Here is a 26,286-nt window from a genome sequence, read left to right as displayed (position 1 = left end):
CCTTAGTGATGGCGGCTTGTTCTTCCTCTTGAAGATCTCATGGAGTGCTTGAGCTCCTCAATGTTTCTTCCTTGCCTTTGTTGCTCCTCTCTCATGATTCTATGATCTTCTTTAATTTCATGGAGGGGGATAGAATGTTCTTGGTGCTCCACCCTTAGTTGTCCCATGTTGGAACTCAATTCTCCTAGGGAGGTGTTGATTTGCTCCCAATAGTTTTGTGGAGGAAAGTGCATCCCTTGAGATGAATCTCTCCATCTCCCATGGCTCGGAGGTGGAAGCTTTTGCCTTCCCTTTCCTCTTTCTAGAGGTTTCTCCGGCCTTAGGTGCCATAAATGGTTATGGAGAAACAAAAAGCAACGCTCTTACCACACCAAACTTAGAAGGTTTGCTCGTCCTCGAGCAAAAGAAGAAAGAAGAGAGAAAGTGGTGGGGTAGGTGGGGATCCTGTGGGGTCCACAGATCCTGAGGTGTCAAGGATAATTCATCCCTGCACCAAGTGGCGAGCAAAAATGCTCCTTCTACCAATCCTGGCGTTAAACGCCGGGCTGGTGCCCATTTCTGGCGTTTAACGCCAGCTTGGTGCCCATTCCTGGCGTTTAACGCCAGTCTGGTGCCCCTTTCTGGCGTTAAACGCCCAGAATGGTGCCAGACTGGGCGTTAAACGCCCATTTGCTGCCTTTACTGGCGTTTAAACGCCAGCAAGTTTTCCTCCAGGGTGTGCTGTTTTTCTTTCTATTTTTCATTCTGTTTCTGCTTTTTCAATTGATTTTGTGACTTTCCATGATCATCAACCTATAGAAAACATAAAATAACAAGGGAAAATAATAAATATAACATTGGGTTGCCTCCCAACAAGCGCTTCTTTAATGTCAGTAGCTTGACAGTGGGCTCTCATGGAGCCTCACGGATACTCAAAGCAATGTTGGAATCTCTCCAACACCAAACTTAGAGTTTGGTTGTGACCTCCCAACACCAAACTTAGAGTTTGACTGTGGGGGCTCTGTTTGACTCTGTTTTGAGAGAAGCTCTTCATGCTTCCTCTCCATGGTTACAAAAGGAGATCCTTGAGTCTTATAGTTTACACTGTCTGCAAGCCACGGAGCTTCCTGAATAGCAAATAATTGCTCATCCAGAAAGGTTTCAGAGATCTCAGTAGGAGGGAGGGATGCTCCTGCTACTGGTTCTATCCGGGACAGGTGATCAGCTACTTGATTCTCTGTCCCTTTTCTGTCTCTTATTTCTATATCAAACTCTTGCAGAAGCAACACCCATCTTATGAGCCTGGGTTTTGAATCCTGCTTTGTGAGTAGATATTTAAGAGCAGCATGGTCAGTGTACACAATCACTTTTGATCCTACTAAATAAGATCTAAACTTGTCAATGGCATAAACCACTGCAAGTAGCTCCTTTTCTGTGGTTGTGTAGTTCTTCTGTGAATCATTTAGAATACGGCTGCCATAATAAATGACGTGCAGAAGCTTACCATGCCTTTGTCCCAGTACTGCACCAATGGCATGGTCACTGGCATCACACATTAGTTCAAATGGTAATGTCCAGTCTGGTGCAGAGATGACTGGTGCTGTGACCAGCTTAGCTTTCAGAGTTTCAAACGCCTGCAGACACTCATTATAAAAATAAATGGAGTGTCAGCAGCTAGCAGATTACTCAGAGGTTTGGCAATTTTTGAAAAATCCTTTAAACCTTCTGTAGAATCCTGCATGCCCCAGAAAGCTTCTGATTGCCTTAACATTGGTAGGTGGTGGTAATTTTTCAATTACTTCAACTTTAGCTTGATCCACCTCTATTCTTTTGTTTGAAATTTTATGCCCAAGGACAATTCCTTCAGTCACTATAAAGTGACATTTTTCCCAGTTTAAAACTAGGTTGGTCTCTTGGCATCTTTTCAGAACAAGTGCTAGATGGTTAAGGCAGGAGCTGAATGAGTCTCCAAATACTGAAAAGTCATCCATGAAGACTTCCAGAAATTTCTCTACCATATCTGAGAAGATAGAGAGCATGCACCTCTGAAAGGTTGCAGGTGCATTGCACAGACCAAAAGGCATCCTTCTGTAGGCAAATACTCCAGAAGGACATGTAAATGCTATTTTCTTTTGGTCCTGAGGATCTACTGCAATTTGGTTGTAACTTGAGTAGCCGTCCAAAAAGCAGTAGTATTCATGACCTGCTAGTCTCTCTAGCATCTGGTCTATGAATGGTAAAGGAAAATGATCCTTTCTGGTGACTGTATTGAGCCTTCTGTAGTCAATACACATGCGCCACCCTGTAACTGTTCTTGTAGGAACTAGTTCATTCTTTTCATTATGAACCACTGTCATGCCTCCCTTCTTAGGGACAACGTGGACAGGGCTCACCCAGGGGCTATCAGAAATAGGATAAATAATCCCAGCCTCTAGTAACTTAGTGACCTCTTTCTGCACTACCTCCTTCATGGCTGGATTTAGCCGCCTTTGTGGTTGAACCACTGGCTTAGCATCATCCTCCAATAGGATCTTGTGCATGCATCTTGCTGGACTAATGCCCTTAAGATCACTTATGGACTACCCAAGAGCTGTCTTGTGTGTCCTTAGCACTTGAATTAGTGCTTCCTCTTCCTGTAGATTTAGAGCAGAGCTTATGATCACTGGAAAAGTGTCACCTTCTCCCAGAAATGCATATTTCAGGGATGGTGGTAGTGGCTTAAGCTCTGGTTTAGGAGGCTTATCTTCTTCCTGAGGAATTTTCAGAATTTCTTTTATTTCCTTTTGTTCCTCCAGATCAGGATGAACATCTTTAAAGATGTCATCTAGCTCTGATTCAAGACTTTCGGTCATATTGACCTCCTCCACCAAAGAGTCAATAATATCAGTGCTCATGCAGTCATTTGATGTGTCTGGATGCTGCATAGCTTTGACAACATTCAACTTGAATTCATCATCATTGACTCTCAGGGTTAATTCCCCTTTTTGGACGTCAATGAGGGTCCGTCCAGTTGCTAGGAAAGGTCTTCCTAGAATGAGAGTTGCACTCTTGTGCTCCTCCATTTCCAGCACTACAAAGTCAGTGGGAAAGGCAAATGGCCCAACCTTGACAATCATGTCCTCAATTATGCCTGATGGGTATTTAATGGAGCCATCAGCAAGTTGGAGACATATCCTGGTTGGTTTGACTTCTTCAGTCAAGCCAAGCTTTCTGATAGTGGACGCAGGTATTAGGTTGATACTTGCCCCAAGATCACATAGAGCTTTCTTGGTACAAGTACCCTCTAATGTGCATGGTATCATAAAGCTTCCAGGATCTTTAAGCTTCTCTGGTAAGCTCTTTAATATGACTGCACTGCATTCTTCAGTGAGAAAAATTTTTCAGTTTCTCTCCAATCCTTCTTATGACTTAAGATCTCTTTCATGAACTTAGCATAAGAAGGTATTTGCTCAAGTGCCTCTGCAAACGGAATCTTTATTTCAAGAGTCCTTAGATAGTCTGCAAAGCGGGCAAATTTCTTATCCTGTTTCGCTTGGCGGAGTTTCTGAGGATAAGGCATCTTGGCTTTATATTCTTCAACCTTAGTTGCTGCAGGTTTATTCCTTACAGAAGTGGTTGGAGAAGCCTTTTTAGAGGGGTTACTATCAGCACTCTCAGGTGTCTGATTCCTCATTGGCGTTTGAATGCCAGGATTGGGTAAAGAATGGGCGTTTAACGCCAACTTCTCCCCCTTTTCTGGCGTTTGAACGCCAGAATTGGCTACCCATTGGGCGTTTAACGCCACTTTCTTACCCTTTTCTGGCGTTTGAACGCTAGAATCATTCCTCTCTGGGCTCTTACTGTCCTCAGAGGGATTTTGAGTAATTGGTTGGTCATCCTCTATCAGTTGTTCCTTTCTTAACTTTCTGCTGCTTTGAGTTGATACATTCAATGTCTTCCCACTCCTTAATTTAATAGCTTGGCATTCTTCTGTTATCTGTTTAGATAGCTGCTATTTTGTCTGATTCAACTGTGATTCTATATTCTTGTTAGCAATTTTGGTTTCTTGGAGCATCTCTTTAAATTCTGCTAACTGTTTTGTCATCAGGAGTAATTGCTGATTAAGCTCAACAATCTGTTCTTGAGGATTAGGATCAGTAGTTACTGCCATAGCTTCTTCTTTTGTAGAGGGCTCACTGCTAGAGTACAAATGTTGGTTTCTAGCAACAGTATCTATGAGCTCTTGAGCCTCTTCAATTGTCTTTCTCATATGTATAGATCCACCAGCTGAGTGGTCTAGAGACATCTGAGCTTTTTCTGTAAGCCCATAATAGAAGATGTCTAACTGTACCCACTCTGAAAACATTTCAGAGGGGCATTTTCTTAGCATACCTCTATACCTCTCCTAGGCATTATAAAGGGATTCATTATCCTCTTGTTTAAAGCCTTGGATGTCCAGCCTTAGCTGTGTCATCCTTTTTGGAGGGTAAAATTGATTCAGGAATTTGTCTGATAATTGTTTCCATGTCTTTATGCTTGCTGTAGGTTGGTTATTCAACCACCTCTTAGCTTGATCTTTTACAGCAAATGAAAACAGTAATAATCTGTAGACATCCTGATCCACCTCTTTATCACGTACTGTGTCAGCAAGTTGTAGGAATTGTGCCAGAAACTCAGTAGGTTCTTCCTGTGGAAGACCGGAATACTGGCAATTTTGCTGCACCATGATAATGAGTTGAGGATTTAGCTCAAAGCTGCTTGCTTTGATGGGAGGTATACAGATGCTACTCCCATATGCAGCTGTAATGGGGTTAGCATATGACCCCAGAGTCCTTCTGGACTGCTCAATTCCACTTAGGTCCATGATGGAGAAAGGGAAATGATGCAGATATTATTTTATTTTTATTTTTTTTATTTTAATTAAAAGTGACCGAAAATAATAAAATAAAATAAATGGAAAATAAAATAAAATTTCGAAAAATAAAATCAAAGCAAATTGAAAACTAAATTAATTAATTAATTAAAAAGATTTTGGAATTAGCAATTAAAAAGATATGATTGAGAATTATTTTGAAAAAGATATGATTGAGAAGATATAATTGCAAATAAAAATGATTGAAAAGATATGATTTTGAAAATCTTTGACTAATTTAATGCAAAATTTCGAAAATTATGAGTAAAACAAGGAAAGGATATTTTTTTATTTTTAAATTTTAATGAGGAAGGAGAAAAACAACAGAACGACACTAAACTTAGAAATTTTAGATCAAAACAAAGAGAACAAACAAGAAAACTTTGAATGTCAAGATGAACACCAAGAACACTTTGAAGATCAAAATGAACACCAAGAACAAATTTTTGAAAAATTTTTAAGTGAATAAAAGCATAAAAGACACCAAACTTAAAATTTTTAGAAAATCAAACACAAATTTTCGAAAACTTAAAGGATAACACAAAGAAGACACCAAACTTAAAATATAAAACTAATCAAATAAAATACTCTAAACCAACAAAAATAAAACAGTCCTAATCTAAGCAACAAGATAAACCGTCAGTTGTCCAAACTCGAAACAATCCCCGGTAACGGCGCCAAAAACTTGGTGCACGAAATCGCAATCACACTTTTGCAATTCCGCACAACTAACCAGCAAGTGCACTGGGTCGTCCAAGTAATACCTTACGTGAGTAAGGGTCGATCCCACGGAGATTGTCGGCTTGAAGCAAGATATGGTTATCTTGTAACTTTTAGTCAGGATATCAATAATTATCAGGATTGATTGTAAAAAGCAAAAGAACATGAAATTAGTACTTGTTTTGCAGTAATGGGGAACAGGTTGAGGTTTTGGAGATGCTCTATCTTCTGAATCTATGCTTTCCTACTGTCTTCTTCTTCAAGCACGCAAGGCTCCTTCCATGGCAAGCTGTATGTAGGGTTTCACTGTTGTCAATGGCTACCTCCCATCCTCTCAGTGAAAATGTTCTACGTGCTCTGTCACAGCACGGCTAATCATCTGTCGGTTCTCAATCAGGTTGGAATAGAATCCAGTGATTCTTTTGCGTCTGTCACTAACGCCCAGCCTTCAGGAGTTTGAAGCTTGTCACAGTCATTCAATCCTTGAATCTTACTCAGAATACCACAGACAAGATTTAGACCTTCCGGATTCTCTTGAATGCCGCCATCAATTCTAGCTTATACCACGAAGATTCTGATTAAGGAATCCAAGAGATATCTACTCAATCTAAGGTAGAACGGAGGTGGTTGTCAGGCACACGTTCATAGTTGAGAATGATGATGAGTGTCACGGATCATCACATTCATCAGGTTTAAGAACAAGTGATATCTTAGAATGGAAGCAAGCATGATTGAATGAAAAACAGTAGTAATTGCATTAATCCATCAAGACACAGCAGAGCTCCTCACCCCCAACCATGGGGTTTAGAGACTCATGCTGTAGAAGATACAATGAGAAACGTGTAAAGTGTCATGAGGTACAGATACAATGTCAAAAGATCCTATTAATAGTGAACTAGTAACCTAGGGTATATAGAAATGAGTAAATGACGTAAAAATCCACTTCCGGGGTCCACTTGGTGTGTGCTTGGGCTGAGCATTGAAATTTTTATATGTAGAGACTTTTTCTGGAGTTAAACGCCAGCTTTTATGCCAGTTTGGGCGTTTAACTCCAATTCTTATGCCAGTTCCGGCGTTAAACGCCGGGAATTCTAATGCTGATTTGCAACGTAGATTTGGGCTATCAAATCTCGGGTAAAGTATGGACTATTATACATTGCTGGAAAGCCCAGGATGTCTACTTTCCAACGCCGTTAAGAGCGCGCCAATTGGGCTTCTGTAGCTCCAGAAAATCCACTTTGAGTGCAGGGAGGTCAGAATCCAACAGCATCTGCAGTCCTTTTCAGCCTCTGAATCAGATTTTTGCTCAGGACCCTCAATTTCAGCTAGAAAATACCTGAAATCACAGAAAAACACACAAACTCATAGTAAAGTCCAGAAAATTGAATTTTAACTAAAAACTAATAAAAATATAATAAAAACTAACTAAAATATACTAAAAGCATACTAAAAACAATGCCAAAAAGCGTATAAATTATTCGCTCATCAAGGACAGACATGCATCATGTACATTTGTATAATTTGTATGAGTTTGCATTTGCTTTGGTTTTTCTAATTGCTTATATGTGATTAATTGCTATCTGAGCTATTTGCTATAACTACTATCTATACTTGTGCTTTCCTTGTCTGTTTTGTATGTGTGTGCAACTGAGAGATTCCTCATATGATGGGGACGTGATGAGAATTGTTCCACCGGAGTTTCTGAGGTAGAAAGTGAAGTATTAAGTTAGGGTTAGATTTAGAACTTGAATCTCCTTAGATAGATTACTGAGATTTCGAATTTAGAATTAATTTTAAGTTTAAGTTTGATCCTGAGTGTCAGAGTACTAGGAATGCCTTTGGGTTTCCTGGGATCCTATATATTATCTATGTGGGTACCTTTACCATGCTAAGAACCCCCGGTTTTCATTTCATACATATGTTGGTGTTTTCAGAAGCAAGATGTGAGGCACCGCACTGAGCATTATGGAGACTCTTTGGACGTGAAGAACTCTTGGGTGTTAGAGTTGTATTTTGTTTATATTTATATATGTATTGATTCTCCACCTTGTATATATTATGTTTTGTCCTCTTAGAGGCTGACTTGGAGAAACATGTATATTTATCACGTCTTTTGGGTTGTTAGGTTGTATAAATAGATATTCTAGCCTGCCTTTACTTCGCAGGCAGAGTCTAGAGCTTGATTATGTAACTATTTTTTGGAACTCTACTTATATAACATGTCTCTTGGTTTTTCTGTATAAGCTTTCGATTTTAAAACTTTTCGAGTGTGACAATTGTCTGGTCTTGATTTCTGCTTAGCTTTTCCTTCAAGGTTCCTAGTTAAAATTCTTTTCAACTATATTATATACATATTCTTATTTTTAGAGGTCATAGCACCTCACCACTTCTGATTTACATTCTAGATGTAAAGTTCTGCGTGGTAGAGTGTTACATATTACCTTATGGCCGAAACATTCTAAGAAAAAAACTATGATCATGCCTTAAATTTTTTTAGAGAAATTGATATGAGATTAAAGAAGAGGATGAGAAGAACTCTTTAATCAGTTTAAATTTTGATAAAAGTTTTTCTTGTAAAGTTAGCCAAACTTAGAGTTTGGAACCATGGGAGCTTTTGGCATTAATTTTCTCTCTCTTTCATGTGTTCAAGTTCCCGTAGAAGGAAATAAATAAAGAATAAGAAGGTGGCTTATATTAAAGGGGCCGTGGCATAATAAGGGGGTGATAAGGATGTATTATATATAATATTAAAAACACATTTGGTAGATAATTATTAAAATTAGATGTATTAAAATACATAATATTTACTCTACTAGAGTAATCACATTAGCTATTAATATATATAATATTAAAAACTAATTATCTCATCCATAAAAGATTTATTAGAATGCATTAACATAACTAAGTTTATTGGAGAATGCCAATCTTAAACTTGTGTCAATAGATTTTGGGCTCAATTATTATATTATTAGACTTATCTCAACTTATAAAAAACTAAGTAAACTAAAAACACAGTAATAATAATATATTATTATTAGTTGAGATGCTTTCAATAAAAAGTAGTTGTTTAACCGCAAAATTAAGCTATTACACATAAGATTTTTACCATTGATCTTAACAAAAAAAATAATATATCACAATCATAAATATCAAATAAAAAATAAAATACTAAACTTAATAAGAATTCACCATATATCACTTGCTTCGTTCAGTGTTATAGACAATTTTTTAAAATCTTGCTCAAAATTTTTAAAGATTCTGATATCACTTGTTAATTTAGAATTTAAATATGGACCACTAAAATCATATTTTTCAATGACATCAAATAGGTCTAAAATCATTTGCTTATGCTTTTCAAATTTTTAAGAATTGAATCAAAAAGCTGAATTTAACCAATAACCAACGACATAAAAATTTTTGTGAAGCTGTGAATTCCAACATGTATATAAAATTTTTAAATAGAGATCCACAAACTTCTTTTCTTTTATTTTTGAAACCTCTCACCATTCTTTCTCTAGCCTTATAAATAATTTGATAAAGAAAACTCATTGTAACTCTATTTTCATTATCAACAATATACAATATACGAACAAGTGGATCAGTAACCTTAACAATATTAGTGTATTGACTCCAAAATTTAGAATTCAAGACTTGATTCACAAATATATTTAGCTTTAGTTTTTTTTGAAGTAAGTTGAGCTTGTCTATTTTTTAGATGTCACCACAGCTCTCAAAGTATCCTTTTGAACTAAACTACTTTATAAAACAATGAAGTTAGTGACAAAACAAGTTGGAGATCGTTGAAGTATATATTTTCTGTCCACTTGTAAATTTTCTCATCAAGTATAATGGATGGCAATGATTATATATCTACTTTATAATTATTGAAACTTGTGACACAATTTCACTCACTTCTTCCAACTTTCTAAAATCCTAGGACATCAAATTAATAGAATGAGCAGCACAAAAAGACTAATATAATTTAGAAAATTAAGATTCTAATAATCTATTAGTAGCAACATAATTCAGAACATTATCTATCACTATATGCACAATATTTTTCAAACCAACAAATAATACAATATTTCTAAACAACTTAAACAAGACATCAACAATTTTTGAGACATGAAAAACATTTCAGGTATTAAATTTGGCTAAAATGATTTTACGATTAATTATGTATTAAATATTTCAGATACAAATTGATTTGAAATTATAATTAAAAGGCTAGTGTTGCTGGTTTGTTATATTAGAAAAGTATAATCTTATCGAGAGCAAGAATTGATGAGAATTAAGAAGAGACAACGGTTGTTATTAGTAATGAAAATTATTATGACAAATACGATTAATGATGGACATTTAGAATTGCAATCGGACTTGGAAGGGCAAATAATTGTTATATTATAAGAACATCATCAAGCATCAATAAAGACTAAGAAAATGCAATAGATACATCAAAGCACGTTGGAAAAAAATTTTTTTGTCGCGTCTTAATATCATATCTTCAGATTTTGATTTTGAGTATTTTAATTTAAAAAGAAAAAGGCATATTTTCTGATAAAGATTTTAATAATAAAAACCAATGAAGAAAAAGAAATGAGCATAGGAAGCAAAACCAAAATAAATTTTTTATTAGATATGAGTTATAATTTTGGTTTTGTTCAGTCTTAACATCTTGGTTTAATTTGTTTGGGTTTATGAACTTTGAAATTGAAGCTTCTTTTATCTTGAAATAGAACGATTTGAGTTCATTTATATTTGTTATTGTCTTTGAATTAGTATTTATAATCCTTCATTATTCTCTTATGCTGAAATTAGTTATTTCTTTTAGAATTAACAATAATTGAACTCTAAATCTTTAAATTATTAAAATTTTGATACTATATCATAATACTACATTATTATTAATTATATGAAGTCGTTGTAATACTTTCTACTATCAGAGTAGCGCAGCTGAAAGCATGACATTCTAATAGTAAAAATGTTACATGTATGTAATAATGACTCATATAGGATTGATATATACTTTAATTCTTTAGACTTTTTAATATACATGCTACCTCATGACTTTCTCTTCTAATCTTTTTTATTTATATTTATCTTGTGGTAATATTAAATAGATAATAATTTTTAAAAAATATTTTTTTAATTTAAATTTATAGTTTCATATATATAATATTTATAATTATATATTTATAATAAGATCATCTTTTTATTTTTTATTATTTCTAAATATTTTTTATTTTTTTCGTTAAATTTTTTATTTTATTTTTTATTATTTCAAAATATTTTTTTATTTTTTTTAGTTAAATTCTTTATTCTCTAACTCGACTAGACTTATATTTATATATATATATATATATATATATATATATATATATATATATATATATATAAATATATATATAAATATATATATATGAAAAATTGGTGTACAAATATCTATCACAAAATATTTTTCATCATATATAATTTATTAAAAATATATTTATTAAATCGAAGAGTAAAATATATAATTTTTTAGTTTTAATACAACAAGCACACGTACACGCACACACAGAGAGAGAAGATTATCACATATTTTATTATATAAAAATAAAAATTTTTTTATAAATAAATACAAAAAATATAAGTATTTTTTATTCATTGAGATTAATTATTATACAAAATATTTTTTAGAATATTAAAAAATTATATTAAAATAATATTTTAAACTACAACATAAAAATATAAAATAATTAAAATTTATTTTATATTACTTGACAAATAATTTGATTATTATATTTAAAATTTATTAACTAATTACTTTGTTAAATATATTATTATATAATATAATTTTTATCAAAATATTTGTAAAAATAAAATTTATTTAAAAAATTATATATAATACATAAAAAAATTAACTTGTTTTAGTTTTGTCAATTTTTTGGAAAAATTAAAAAAATAATATAATTTATTTTTTCTAATTCTTTTTTACAAATATATATAGGTCTAATTACATATAATAATTGATCTGCATTTTAATTCAGATAGTATAATATATATATATATATATATATATATATATATATATATATATTGAAAAAAGGTATAAAAAGAAATAGTGTATTTATGTGATTATATTTCCGTAATAACCTGACTTTGTATATAGTTTTAATATTTTTAATTGCGTAAGTTTAATTAGTTTAGGTCTTACTAATATAAGTAAATATATAATGTGATAGGCATGTATTTAGAATTATATTATTTATTCTGTTTTCTGTAACACCCTAACTTTTAAAATGTCACGCTTCCGGTTGCGCCACTCTGATAGCTCGAGTATTACGATGACTTTTAAAATATTTAATACTAAAATATGAGCCTGTTTAAAACTTAAAACTAAATATTCAAATCTTCTATCCATCTGTTACGGTACTGATTACAATACTTACAAATAATACATAAATATATATACATCATACCAATATACAAACTTCACATATCAAAACTCCTATCCCTCCTGCAAAAATTACTAGAAATAAAGGTGAGGGGAAAATAAAAACTAAGATAATACAAAATAATGTCGAATAAACAGAAAATGAATATAACTCTTCTAAAGCTCCGTCGCCCATATCCTGAAAAGGAAAAAACCTGTAGGGGAGTAAGAATATTGTCCTCGAAAGGGTTCTTACTATAAGGTTATAGAATTGCTACAATAAGATACGAGAATAAAACCGTTTTTAAAGTACAATAATTAATAACCGCTTTATGCTTCTTTTCAAAACCAAAGATTTAATATTCAAAATCCGAAATCTTTTCTAAAAGGAAAAGTTGTTAATTTCTCAAAATCTAAAAGCCTTTTTAAAAGTTTTTCCTACCGTGACGACGACGGTGGCTAGGTTGCCTTTCAGCGACAGCAACATGCACGAACGGCGGCAGCAGTTTCTCCCTCTTCATGTCGCATCGTTGTTTATCCCCAATTTTGGTTATGTTTCTGGATTTGTTAATCAGATTGTTAATCACATGTTTCTTATTCTGATTTTGTTAATCCACCAAGTTTGATTCTGATTTTGAATTTGTTAATAACATTGTTTCCAATTTTGATTCTTTGTTCTTCTACTTCTATTACTTCCACATCTAATTTTTCTTATTTTGATGCTTTTGATTTTACTTCTGTTTTTAATTCTGCATATGATTCTTTGTTCTTTTAATTTTGATGCTTGTGTTACTTCAGTTTGTGCTTCTATTTCTATTTTCAGTTTTGCTTCAACTTTTGTTTTCAATTCTGCTTATGCTTCATTGTTGTTGCTGAAGAAGAAGAAGAGGAAAAAAAAAGAAAAGATGACTTCATTATTTTTGCTTTTGATTAATTATTCTTGTGCTTTTAATTCAGATTCGGATTTGGATTCAGATTCATTATTCTTGTGCTTCATTGTTTTTTCTTTTGATTCATTGGTGCTGATTTTATTATTGTTGTTGCTGGTGATTTTATTTTTGTTGTTGCTGTTGATAGAGAAGAACGAAAAAGAATAATAAAAATTGGAAATTTTGGTGAAGAATGAGAAGGGTATTTTGGTCCGAAGGATGATTTTAAAAATTAGTTAAATCTTAGGGACTATTTTATAAGCAAAAAAAAAGATTGAGGACGAAAAAAATTTTCAGCCCCTATCTTTGGGACTAAAATCGTACTTAACCCTATTAAAAAAGTATAATCTTATCAAGAGCAAGAGTTGATGAGAATCAAGAAGCGACAACAGTTGTAATCAATAATGGAAATTATTATGACAAATACGATTAATGATGGAGATTTAAGGGTATGTCTAAAATGAGTACAATAATTATGTGCTTATTGGATGTGCTATACTTATATAGACTGTAACACCCTACCACACTGAGCTTTACGCTTAAGTCATAAAACAAAGGTGGTATGGTATTACGACCTCTAAAATAAAATATGTACATGTAATAGCAGAAAGATTGTAATATAATAGGAGCCTTGAAGAATAGGGAAAATAAAAAATCGCGAAATAAAAGCGCAACACTCAAGAAACGAGTTAACTTACGTGCTAAGAAAGTTATAACCATCAAGCATAGGAATATAAAAGTAGGAATAGAGTGCCAAAGATACAAAATAACAAACTCCTAACTCAGCCCGTGTAGTCAAGACTGGCCAGAGAATATTTACACATATATATGTATATATACATATCCAAAATCCAAATGTACATAACCAAATCCTGCCTCTCCATAAACCTCTAAGAGGATCAGAAGAACAAGTTATGTGGAGAGGGAGAAAGCTAAGTACATATATATACATCACTATACATATATATAGCCAAGTATGGAATGAGAACCGGAGGTTCTCAGTATAGTAAAGGTGCCACACACATAATATATAAGGTCCTGGGAATGCCAGAGGCAATCCTAAAATGCCGACACTCAGATCATAGAGCTTAAACTATTAAACAGAAGCCATAAAAGGTGGTTTTCTAAGAGTATCTAAGCCTAACTTAACTTAGCCTTATATCTAAGTCCCATACTGTCATTCCTCCATACCTCCATCTCTGTCAGCATTTCACAGACAGATAAACAAATAAAGGCAAGCATAAGAAGATTACAAATATTGCAAGTAACAAATATACATTTAGCATGGCAAGTACACTTAGGCACACCCAGTTAATGCACAAGCAAGTAATTCAAATAATATGCATATGATGCATGCCTGTCCTATAGCTGATGAGGCTCATCTGTCAGTTATCCAGCCAACCCGACAAGTCCGAAAACCTTAGACTCTCCCTCGACGTGCATCCCCAAGAGTCTATGCATAGATTTTTCTCAAATAATCAATATTGCTCAATGGGGGTTAATATTTCCGGGAATTTATAAATGCCCGGTCACCCTTACGTCGTATGGTCAACAGAGTATCGAGTTTTCAACCTGGTAGCCATGGTGGCAAGCCACGGTACTTTAACCAGGGAATCTCGTATCTCAAATCATTTAATCATTTAAGCCAAATATTATACATAATCATTCATTTGAATATCCAGCCAAGTATCATATATGATTTATCTGTAACATTTCATAATCAATTCATCACTTTTCAACTTTACTTCACTTTCAAGTTATTCCCATCTCCTAATTTCATCTGATTATCAGGTTTAATACTACTATTTATAACTAAATGAATGAAAACAGAGGTTTAGAGGTTTGAAATAGGTTTTAAAACTTCAAAAATCATGTTTGCTAGGACAGAGACCACGCATACGCGTGGCTCACGCTTGCGCGTGGGAGTGTGAAACTGCAGCTCGCGCGCGCGTCTCTTTGTCATGCGTACGTGTGGGTGAAGACTTCAGGTCACGCGTGCGCATGGGACTAGTAGCGTACGCATCGCCAAGATTTCATGCCACACGTACGCATGGGCGTGCGTTCTTTAAAAATAACAGAATCAGTAGCAAAGCTGCAGAGTTGCAACCAAAAACTAGTTTTAAGTTCCAATCTTCCAACACCCATAACTTCTTCGATTTAAAATATTTTTCACTCGTTCTTTAAATGGCATAAACTTCATAAACTCAATTTTTACTTTAAAACAAATTGGAAGCAAATTGAGGATCCGAAAGCCAGGTTATGCATCGCTGAAGTTTGACCGAAAACTAACTTTTTGCAAAACCCCCTTTAAACCTCATTTGCATCCAAAATTTCCATTCCCTTCCTTACCAAACTTACCATTCCAACTTTATATACCACTAACAAGACTCAACATAATTCTACACCATACTCTACACTATGCTTTCAATCACAATTCATCAACATTGTACATTTTAACAAATTCATCATGGCTTTATTCAATATATTTGCAATCTCATAACCACCAACTTACTCATGCTTTATTGCTACCTCAATATAACAGCAACCTCCATCACATAATCAAATCACATCATAAATATCAAGAATACTAAGCATTGTACATTTCCATGTGTTTCAACTTATCCTATGGTCATCTAGCCTAAGTTTTGACAGAACCTTACATATTAAATGCAAGAAACCTAAACCATTCCTTGGCCGATTCCCTCGTAGTGATCAAGGCAACTTATTTAAAACAAACACAACCCTTCTAAAATTTATTAAACACTAGGCTTAGGTTCTCCAAGTTCTAATATTCACAATTCCAAGCTCCAATTATTTATTCACAATCTAATACACATTTATAACACATATATACTCAATTTAATACTCAAAGCTCAAATTCAGTGAAATTAAAATGAAATTATGGTTTTCTCACCTTACCCAAGCTTCACATAAGAAAGAGTGAACGTTTTCCTAGAGCTAATTGGATCCTAAAACATCAAAAAGTAAAGAAATTCAATACCCATACCATACTTTCAAGAATTGGGGAAAAGGAGTGGCTGGGAGTTTTTAATGGCTTACCTATGAAATTGTACCGGTAGAAATGTAGAGCTCGATGCGGTGAATGGGTGGCCGCAAACAGTGCGACGATCGGAGTTCAGACGGAGGAGTTACGACAAATTAAATTTACTGTAAGGGTTCGGGACACTTTTCTTTCTCTTCTCCCCTGTGAGTGCTTCAGCTTCATTTCTGCAGAAATGAGGGAGAAGTAAGGCTTGGGTTCATTGAATAGGTTGGTCCGGTTGGATCAACAGCCCGGTTCAACTGATTTGGTCTGTTTGGTCCAATTTTAGACCGATTTCTTCGAAATTAGTGTCAAAATTCTCGTTTCAATGAGCTCTATCCTAATTTGATATAGTATTCACATTTCTAATTCCTTTATTAAAAACTAATTTATCGACTAATTATTTACTAATTTAACGGGGTTTACAAAAATATAAAATATAAAATACATAAATACAAAAAATATAAATTTTTTTATTCATTAAAATTAATTATTATACAAATTTTTTTATAATATTAAAAAATTATATTAAAATGATATTTTAAACTGGAATAAGAAGCGGAGGTTCTCAGTATGGTAAAGGTGTCACACACATAATAGATAAGGTCCTGTGAATGCCAGAGGCAATCCTAGAACACCGACACTCAGATTATAGAGCTTAAAATATTAAACAGAATCCATAAAAGGTGATTTTCTAAGAGTATCTAAACCTGACTTAGCTTAACCTTAAATCTAAGTCCCATACTACCATTCCTCCATACCTCCATCTCCGCTCAGTATTTCACAGAAAAATAAACAGATAAAGGCAAGCACAAGAAGGTTACAAATACTGCAAGTAACAAATATACATTTAGCATGGCAAGTACACTTAGGCAAACCCAATTAATGCATAAGCAAGCAATTCAAATAATATGCATATGATGCATGCCTATCCTATGGCTGATGAGGCTCATCTGTCGGTTATCCAACCAACCCGACAAGTCCAAAAACCTTAGATTATCCATCGACGTGCATCCCCAAGAGTCTATGCATAGCTTTTTCTCAAATAATCAATATTGCTCAATGGGGATTAACATTCTCGGGAATTTATAAGTGTCCGGTCACCCTTACATCGTAGGGTCAACAGAGTATCGAGCTTTCAACCAGGTACATGTGGTGGCAAGCCATGGTACTTTATCCAGGGAATCTCGTATCTCAGATCATTTAATCATTCAAGCCAAGTATCATACATGATCATTCATTTAATTATCAAGCCAAGTATCATACAAGATCATCCGTAACATTTCATAATCAATTCATCACTTTTAAGCTTTACTTCAATTTCAAGTTATCCCCATTTCTTAACTTCATCTGATTATCAGGTTTAATACTATTATTTAAAACTACAGGAATGAAAATAGAGGTTTAGAAGTTTGAAATGGGGTTTAAAACCCAAAAATCATGTTTTCTAGAACAGAGGCCATGCATACGCGTGGCTCACACGTACGCGTGGGAATGTACAAATGCAGCTCGAGCGCGCGTCCCCTTGTCACGCATACGCGTAAGTGGGTACCTCATGTCACGCGTACGCATGGACATGCTTGCTGGTCCATCACGCGTATGCATAGGGCTACTCCCGTTTGTGCAACCAAAATTCCATCCCATGCATACACGTGGACGTACGTTACTTCAAAAAAATTAGCAAATCAACCAGAAAGCTGCAAATCTGTGGTAAGTTCAGCTGCAACATTATTTATTTCACATCCAAACTTCTAATGGGCATAACTCAATCGTTTTAAATCGTTTTCCTTCCGTTCTTCAAACGGCATAAACATCACGAATCCAATTTTCATTTTAAAAGAAGTTGGAATCAATTTAGGGGTTCAGAAGCCAAGTTAAAGCATGCCAAAATTCGGCCAAAAACCAACTTTAGAAAAAAGCTTCAAACCTCTTTTTCATTCAAGGTTTTCATTTCATACACTACCAAACTTATCAATACCATCATCATGTACCAACAACAACACTCAAATAAACTTTACATCATATCATCATCCACCATTCAATAATATTACATAAATTCCATATTCATCACTCTTCCTTCAATACATATATAACCATATAATCAATGATTCTTCCTTCAATACACATATAACCATATGATCAATAATTCAAATCACCTACAAGCTAATTGGATCCTAAAACATCAGAAATTAAAGGAATTCAACATCTCTTCTAATATTTCAAAAAATTGGGAAAAAGAGTGGCTAAGAGTAATTAGTGGCTTACCTAAGAAATTGTTCCGGTAGAAACATTGAGCTCGACATGGTGAACGCGTGGCTGCAAACGGTGCAGCAATCGGAGCTCGGACGGAAGAGATTCGGCATGTTGAAGGTTGCTGTTAGGTTTCGGCGTTCTCTTCCTCCCTGGCAGCGTTCAGCTTGCTTCAGCTGAAATGAAGAGAAGAAGAAGTGTGGGTCCATTTAGAGGTTGGCCCAGTTAGGCCCACGGCCCAGTTTGGGTTCGGTTCAACTGGTTCGGTTTGTTCGGTTCAATCTTGGGCCATTTTTTTCGAAATTGGTGTCAAAATTCTCGTTTTGATGAGCTCTATCCTAATTTAATATAATATTCACATTTCTAATCTTTCTTATTAAAAAATAATTTATTGATAAATTATCTATTAATTTAACGGGGTTTACACATATAATAACTGATCTGCATTTTAATTCAGATATATATATATATATATATATATATATATATATATTATTTTGAAAAAATGTATAAAAAGAAATAATGTATTTATGTGATTATATTTTTGTAATAATCTGACTTTGTATACAGTTTTAATATTTTTAATTGCGTAAGTTTGATTAGTTTAGGTCTCACTAATATAAGTAAATATATAATGTGATAGGCTTGTATTTAGAATTATATTATTTATTCTGTTTTCTAAAAAAAAATAATAAAGTTAATATTTCTATGTATTATATATAATATTTTAAATAAATTATATTTTTAAAATATTTTGATAAGAAAGTATATTATATAATTATATTTTTAACAAAAATAGTTAGTTAATAAATTTGAATATAATAATCTAATTATTTGTCAAATAATATAAAAAAATCTTAATTATTTTATATTTTTATGTAATAGTTTAAAATATTATTTTAATATAATTTTTTAATATTATAAAAATTTCTTGCATAATAATTAATCTTAATGAATAAAAAATACTATTTTTTTGTCTTTAAATGTTTTATATTTAATTATTTAAGAGTGAAAGATTCTGTTACTATTTAAAATATTATGTATTAAAGTATTGTCATTTAAAATATTTATTTATGAATTAGAATATTTTATATTTATTAGAGTCCATCGATACTTTTCTTTTATATTAACCTTTGATTTTTATCAAATAAAATCTAATAATTTATATAAACATAGCACATTCAATAAACACATAATTGTTGTGCTTATTTTAGACATATCCAAAATTTAGGATTGCGATGGGACTTGGAAGAACAAACAATTGTTATATTATAAGAACATCATCAAGCATTAATAAAAACTAAAAATCCAACAGATACATCAAAGCACGTTGATTTCTTTTTTTTTTTCGTTAAGTCTTAATTTCATATCTTCGGATTTTTATTTTGAGTCTTTCTATTTAAAAAGAAAAAGGTATATTTTATGATAAAGATTTTAATAAAAAAAAACAAAGGAAAGAAAAGAAATGAGCATAGGAAGAAATTGAAGCTTCTTTTATCTTGGAATAGAACGATTTGGATTCATTTATATTTTTTGTTATCTTACAAATATGCGGATCGAATCGGATTGGATCAAAATTTAAAAATTGCGGATAGTGAATTCGATACGATCTGATAATTTTATTGCAGACACAACTAGAAAATGGATTAATACAGACAGATTTACAGACGGATTTAGTCTTTATTACAGACGGATTTTTGGTTACCGACATAATTACCGACGGATTTTGTCCCTCTGTAAAAGCCCCGTCGGAAATTATTTACCGACGGATTTTTTTTCCGTCGAAAAATTACAGACGGATTTTTAACAGTTACCGACGGATTTTCCCTCTGTAAATTTTCTATCCATTTACCAAAGGCGACGGACTTTCTGACGAATTTTCCGTCTGTAATTACAGACGGATTTTTTGACGGATTTTCCGTCTGTAATTACAGACGGATTTTCAGACGAATTTTCCGTCTGTAATTACAGACGGATTTTCCGACAGATTTTTTGTCTGTAATTTGAACCTTGGAAAATCACCTCACACTAGGATTACAGACAGAAAATCCGTCTGTAAATTCGTCGGTAAAGTAAAATAGAAATTTTTTTAAATTTTTCCATTGCGAAATAAATACTTTAGGTTTATTTTTTAAATTTCCTCCATCAAACACACTGTAAATTGAAAAAAAAAAGAGACAAAAAATTATATAGATAAACATAATATTCATTACATAATACCTATAAAATTGGATGTTATTTTTCAACATCATTGGCCAATATCTGACTATCATAAAAAGGTACCCAAAAAAATAAACTATTGACAGAACTATAACTATTTACATTACTCATTGACACTACTAGTTCCTTCATTTTCAACAATTTAAACAAATAAGATTTTATATTGATCCTATTCCTTTTAGATTGCATGATGGTGACTTGCTCAGAGCCATTGACAAATACACCTCCTCGACAAATAAACCATTAGACAAAAACGCTACTTTCGATCAGTCAGCAGGAGTATACCCTTAGAGGCTGGACCAACTTGACCTGGAGCGTAATAATGCCGACGAAAGAGTTCAACATCTCTTCCTAAAGGATCGTTTTTGCGGACTACCTGAAAGCGTTTTGGGATACACAATTTAGCTAGTATATATTGAATCATTTTGGTGCATCTGTCAAGTAAGGCAAGACAAGTCCAAAAGAGCAATCAAAAGCTCAATAAAGCAGCAAGGCAAATCTAAAAAAGCAAAAATAAAAAAGTACACCTGAATCACATGCTGAATTGGACTCCCGGCTTTTTTCAGCACTCCTAACTGTAAGCATGTTACTGTAATTTTCAATAATTGACATTGATTAATGATTGTGAAATTCTTTTTTTTATGTTGTTTTTACTTGCTCAAAGTGAATAGGGCATTTCCTTATGTGTCAATCAATGAATTCCTTGAAATCCTTTTAAAGAACCTATTACTTGAATGGCTTGCATGCTTTGTGCATCTGAAAAGTCAATTCCATCTCGATTGATAAACCTAATTGAATTCAAAGTTTTCAGTCGCTTAATCAAGTACTTTACGAAGGCCAGGTATTACATAGAGATGACACTAAGTCTATTGAATCAGGCCCAAAACTAGACTGCATTACACCTATGTAAAAGCAAGTAATAAGAAAAATGCCAAAATGCATATAGCCATCTATCTACATTTTCGTCTTTCATTTTACAACCTTTCCTCCACAAGCTAGATGTCACCTTCAATCCACCTAGTCATTTATAACAGTACAACTAAAGGATCTTACAAGTATTCTTTAACATATTTGAATTGTTTTCTTAACATCCAACAGAGAATATAAGCAAGCAATCATACAAGTAGCAACAGATGACAGCTTTAAGCAGGCAAAAGACTCGTGACAATCAAATTGTTGTAAAACTAAAGTTGTGGTGGCTAATACTTATCTATGAACTTAAAACATTATTTTCAGGAATTACTACCAAATTCCACTTGCAAAGGGAAGGCACCTAAATGGAAAAGCTGCTCTAAAAAATCAAACAACTTACGCTCTCATTTTAGCAGGACTTGTCCCATCAGCTCCGCCTACTATGGATATGCTTTTAATTTTGACATCTGAAGTAAATCTATTTCACAAAGAATCCAAAAAGAAAAGGTTACATAAGAACTGATAGGATAAAAATGAAAAAGTAAGTACCATTAATGCTTTTAGCAGAAAGTTGAACACGGAAACATGCAGAATTTCATGGCTGGAATGCATTGGAAAACCATTAGGATGAAAGGAAGTCTCTCCCCAAAAAATTAAATAAATAATCTTGGCCTTTGGCCTTCTAGCAGTCATAAACTGTCGAACAGTATAATTATCAAAATAATAAAATAGAAATGAAAATCTATATGCAATAAACTTCATGAATATGCAGTATATATATAATAACAGTAAAATAAAAAATATAGTCAATATAGCATATTAAAACATGAGAACTGTCAGTTTAGCATTCACAAAACACAAAAGGCTTCACTGTTTAGACAATAGAAACTTACGGAATGAAAACAAGTAACTCAGGATCACCCTCGTTGCTTTCCAAAAATTTTAACACAAGGAAATCTTTGTTCGCGTGGCAACTCCAAAAAGAGAAGTTCATCAATTACTCCACTACCAAATTTGATGTCATTAAGTCTAGGGAGCACTTCAAAAGTTGCCTCTGTTACACAGATCCAGAATGTAAATATTATTACATCAATAAGATTAAAGAATTCAAAGAAACATGCTCATAATATCACATACAAGTACATTCTGAATTTAGATAATCTAACCACTCACTGATTATTATATTTTCTTATCACTGTTTGCATTCAATGCGGTCAGTTCTAGTTCTTTAATTTTTCAAGTTTAGACTGAAGATTATTATTTACTACAATTCATAATCCAATTATGTATATGTCAAAAGTAAAAAATAAATTAAAAGGGTAGAGCATGGTGCAGACAAAAAATAGTAATCCAAGTAAATTTAATTTTCAGACATTGAAATAATTAAAATAATTAATAGAAAATTTAAATAACAAGCGGAGTAACTTGCCATAGATGCCTAAGGGAAAACACCAAGTGCATGATGCCCAACATTATTATACAAAGACAAGCACCACCATTCCTTTGCTCGAGGAGAGTAATACTCGGCCACAAATTTTCTCCAATAGGCAATAGTGTTTTCCTGAGACAAAACAGATGAATTGAATATTTGAATAACAGTTGCAATTAATATAGAATTTCAATTGAACATAAAACATCAACCAAATACATCCGTGTAACAATCATAAGCTGTAATATAATTGCAGTTAAGACCAAAATTCACTCCAATGGTGTGCTTCAACATTTTAATCATCAAACAAGTAATATGATCATTCTTAATGTTTTCCTACCTGATTTGTTGTTGCAAGTCCACCTCGAAGATTCTTTGGTGCTATTTCAGCTATATATATATATATATATATATATAGGAACTTGTTCCATTTTGCTAACATAAGTTATAGCTTTCTATCAAAGATTCTAATTAGGAAAACAAAAATATTGATAATATTATAATATACTATAGTTAATTACCACATATGAGATAACTCCAATTTCATATGGATATCCCTGATGCATGTTCTGAAATATGAAGTAAAATATTTTAGGGGGAAAAAGGAGGGATTTATTAAAACAAGAGTAAAAAACAAGAAAAGGCACTTATTAGTTTAATATCACTAAAATTCAGGATGATGATTCTTGAAGAGTGTTGAACAAACATTGAAAAGAACAATTATTCATTAGAAAGTACATTACTTGAATTCAAATCTTGAATTTTTAATCCCTTCAAATGTATATTATAACCACCAATAAAAACACTCCTTAGCAAATACGAGGCAACAAAAGTGATCCAGGTCAATTTAACCAAAAAAATAAAAACTGATGCTTATCAAATCATTTGATTCTCTTAATTTGGAAGTTCAAACAAACAAACAAAAAGAAAAGCTTTTTTCTTTCTTCTCCTTTACCAAATCAAGTTGCAGATCATGAATCATAAGTTAAATTGTTTCTTTTTCCCTTAAATCTTTTTTCAATATCCAAGATCAAACATATAAGAATCTAAGCATATTATCTAAAAGAAAAAAAAAGCAAACCTGGAATGTGATCTTCTGCTGCTCATTCACTGGAACGAGACAAAAAAAAGAAGGAATCTTTATCAATTAGAGATCATGGAAGTAAAACAAGAATGCGAGATGAGACTGATTTATTTATTTATTTTGAAGGTTGTGAAGAACACACCATTTTCCATCATGGATTGCAACTGCTTGATTGCATCCTGATTGCAAATACCCATCTTCAACTGAAACAAAGACAAATCTGCAACTGGGTTCTTGAAAAGTGTGACCTTTAACACTAGCACAGAAACCTTGTATAGAGTATAAACATTCTGAAGAAGACTGTGGGGAGCCAAAAAACCAAAATCATAATAAGAACAACTGTCTTACCATATGGGGTAGTTTGTAAAAGCATGCATCTCATAGTTGTTTTGCTTTAAGGAAAGAAGCAAATGTTCAATTCCTTCAATGTATGAATATCCACTTGTCATGCAAGTTTTAAGGCCTGTGATGGAAACACACATGAAACTAAAATATCGACAATCTGGAATTGATCTGAAATGACTTGATCTGGAAGAACTGTAGCCAATCTGGAATTGATCTGAAATGACTTGATCTATGAACAAAAACATCAACATCAGCATTTTGCGGTTCTTAAAAGTCAAATTTTCAATGTATTATATTAAACTAAAATAGTATCATGTAATGACTAATACTAAGATATCAGCTCTAGCAACAAAATGTTAGACCAACCTTCTAAATCAACATCCCTTCCGTCCTTAAAAACTTTTCTCGCTAGCTCCATCTGGAAGAGAAAAACATTATTAAGAATGATGTTATGAAAGTGGAAACTACTTAACCATTTTATGCAGAAGATACAAGAAATTCGAAAGCAAGTAGTGAAAAGCGAGAATTCAATTTTCTATGATTTCTCAGTAACCAAAGATACTTGAGCCCTTAAATAATCATTGCTTTGCCTTAGATCTTCAATAATTTTGAAGTCTTCGTCCATTTTTTCTAATTTTTCAGCTGTGTATCCATCAAATCTTTATTTAGCTTTTGTATGGAACTTACGACTTCTTCCTTTTCTGGAAAACTTTTGGAAGGATCTGACATCTGTTATAAAAAGCCAATGCCGGCATTCCAAAAAGTAATTATTTACATTATCAAAAAGCCATTATATTGTTAACATAACTGATATCCCTTGAATGCTTGACCTGTACCTGAGAAGCACTGGAAAGGACATTAGCCGCTAAAGACTTCCTGCTTGTTTCAAGAGCAGCCTCAATTTCATTCTTTTCCATCTAACAATAATGAGAACAATGGGTTATAGTAGAGTACATTTTAGAGGTAAATATCATAAATTCACAACTAAAAAATATAAGTCTTTTAAATTATGACCTCCCCATAGTATAACTACAAACAGAATGATTCTTTTTATCTCACGGTGAGCAAAAGAATGCTTCAGTTACAATGATGAAATATATATAATATAAACTCACTTTGTCTCTATCCAGCTTTAATATTTTAAGCTCCTCCTGAAAGGTCAATTTCTGTTCCTTTGACATTTAAGTGTAGAATCAAATAAGAAAGGAGGGTTAAAAAGCATGGTTCCTTATCAAGAATTACCTCTCGGAGAGCTTCAAGTTTCCATGAACAATAGCCGGAACTTTCTACAGAAAGTTTACTTCTGCAAAGACATTAAACAGCGCATGTAAGTAGCCAGAGCGGACAGCACCAACTATTGCAGATCTCAATATCTCAATATCTCAACAAATTTGTAGAAACTTATCAGTAATTTTAAGTTAATTAAGAACAGATCTCGATATCTCAACAAATTAAAAAATGAATGAAGTTAATTAGTATTACTTTTATTTTTCTGTGAAATTAGCAGCAGCAACAGGGAAGGGACAGGGCTAGGGCTAGGGATAATGCAATCAGAATAGAATCACAATGGAAGGGGTTAGGGATATGGACGAGAAGGAGGCGGAAGCCTACCTGAACTAACGGCGACGAGAAGAGATGATGACAAACCTCCGGCGAGGAGAGAAGAAGCAGCGACGAGAGCAGCGCGGAAGGAGCTCATAAGACAAGAGCACGGCGGAGAGAGGTCGTACGACGATGGCAACGAAGGGAGCAAACACGATGAGGGCGACGCCGCGACGGAGGGAGCTCATGCGATGCAAGCCGCGGCGGCGGTGACAGCGGAGGACGTCACATCTTCAACGGAGAGAGAAGGCAGGGAGCAAGGAAAACGTGAAAAATTGAAATGAACCTGGGAGTTTCGGGAACCTGGGAGTTGGAAGACTACAGCGTTCAAAAACTAGGCGTGAATGGCGAGTGAATCTTCAACTAGGGTTTTCAATATTTCCGACGAATTTTATTTAAATTACAGACGGATTTTCCGTCTGTAATAATTTAATAAAATGCACGTTTTGTCTACTTAATTACAGACG

The 26,286-nt window shown here is 33.3% G+C and overlaps 1 protein-coding gene and 1 long non-coding RNA gene across 2 annotated transcripts; both read right to left on the bottom strand.

Moving 5' to 3' along the window:
• Positions 1 to 20,394: 20,394 nt before the first annotated feature.
• On the bottom strand, positions 20,395 to 21,107 carry LOC112711110 (uncharacterized). Its single transcript, XR_003157243.3, has 2 exons — positions 20,975 to 21,107; positions 20,395 to 20,823 (listed from the first exon to the last, which is right to left on the bottom strand). It is a non-coding gene; the product is annotated as an uncharacterized lncRNA (long non-coding RNA).
• Positions 21,108 to 23,329: 2,222 nt separating this feature from the next.
• LOC112709259 (uncharacterized) lies at positions 23,330 to 26,007 on the bottom strand. Its single transcript, XM_072202081.1, has 10 exons — positions 25,865 to 26,007; positions 25,460 to 25,520; positions 25,333 to 25,368; positions 25,054 to 25,134; positions 24,905 to 24,946; positions 24,584 to 24,635; positions 24,221 to 24,446; positions 24,015 to 24,128; positions 23,870 to 23,898; positions 23,330 to 23,357 (listed from the first exon to the last, which is right to left on the bottom strand). The coding sequence occupies exons 1-9, from the start codon at positions 26,005 to 26,007 to the stop codon at positions 23,892 to 23,894; spliced, it is 762 nt and encodes a 253-aa protein (XP_072058182.1). The 3' UTR covers positions 23,330 to 23,357; positions 23,870 to 23,891.
• Between the last annotated feature and the right edge of the window lie 279 nt (positions 26,008 to 26,286).

The sequence above is a fragment of the Arachis hypogaea genome, chromosome 9 (genome assembly GCF_003086295.3).
Source record: "Arachis hypogaea cultivar Tifrunner chromosome 9, arahy.Tifrunner.gnm2.J5K5, whole genome shotgun sequence".
NCBI lineage: Eukaryota > Viridiplantae > Streptophyta > Magnoliopsida > Fabales > Fabaceae > Arachis > Arachis hypogaea.
Note: the sequence above shows the minus strand (reverse complement) of the source record. Positions and strands in the feature narration are given on the sequence as shown.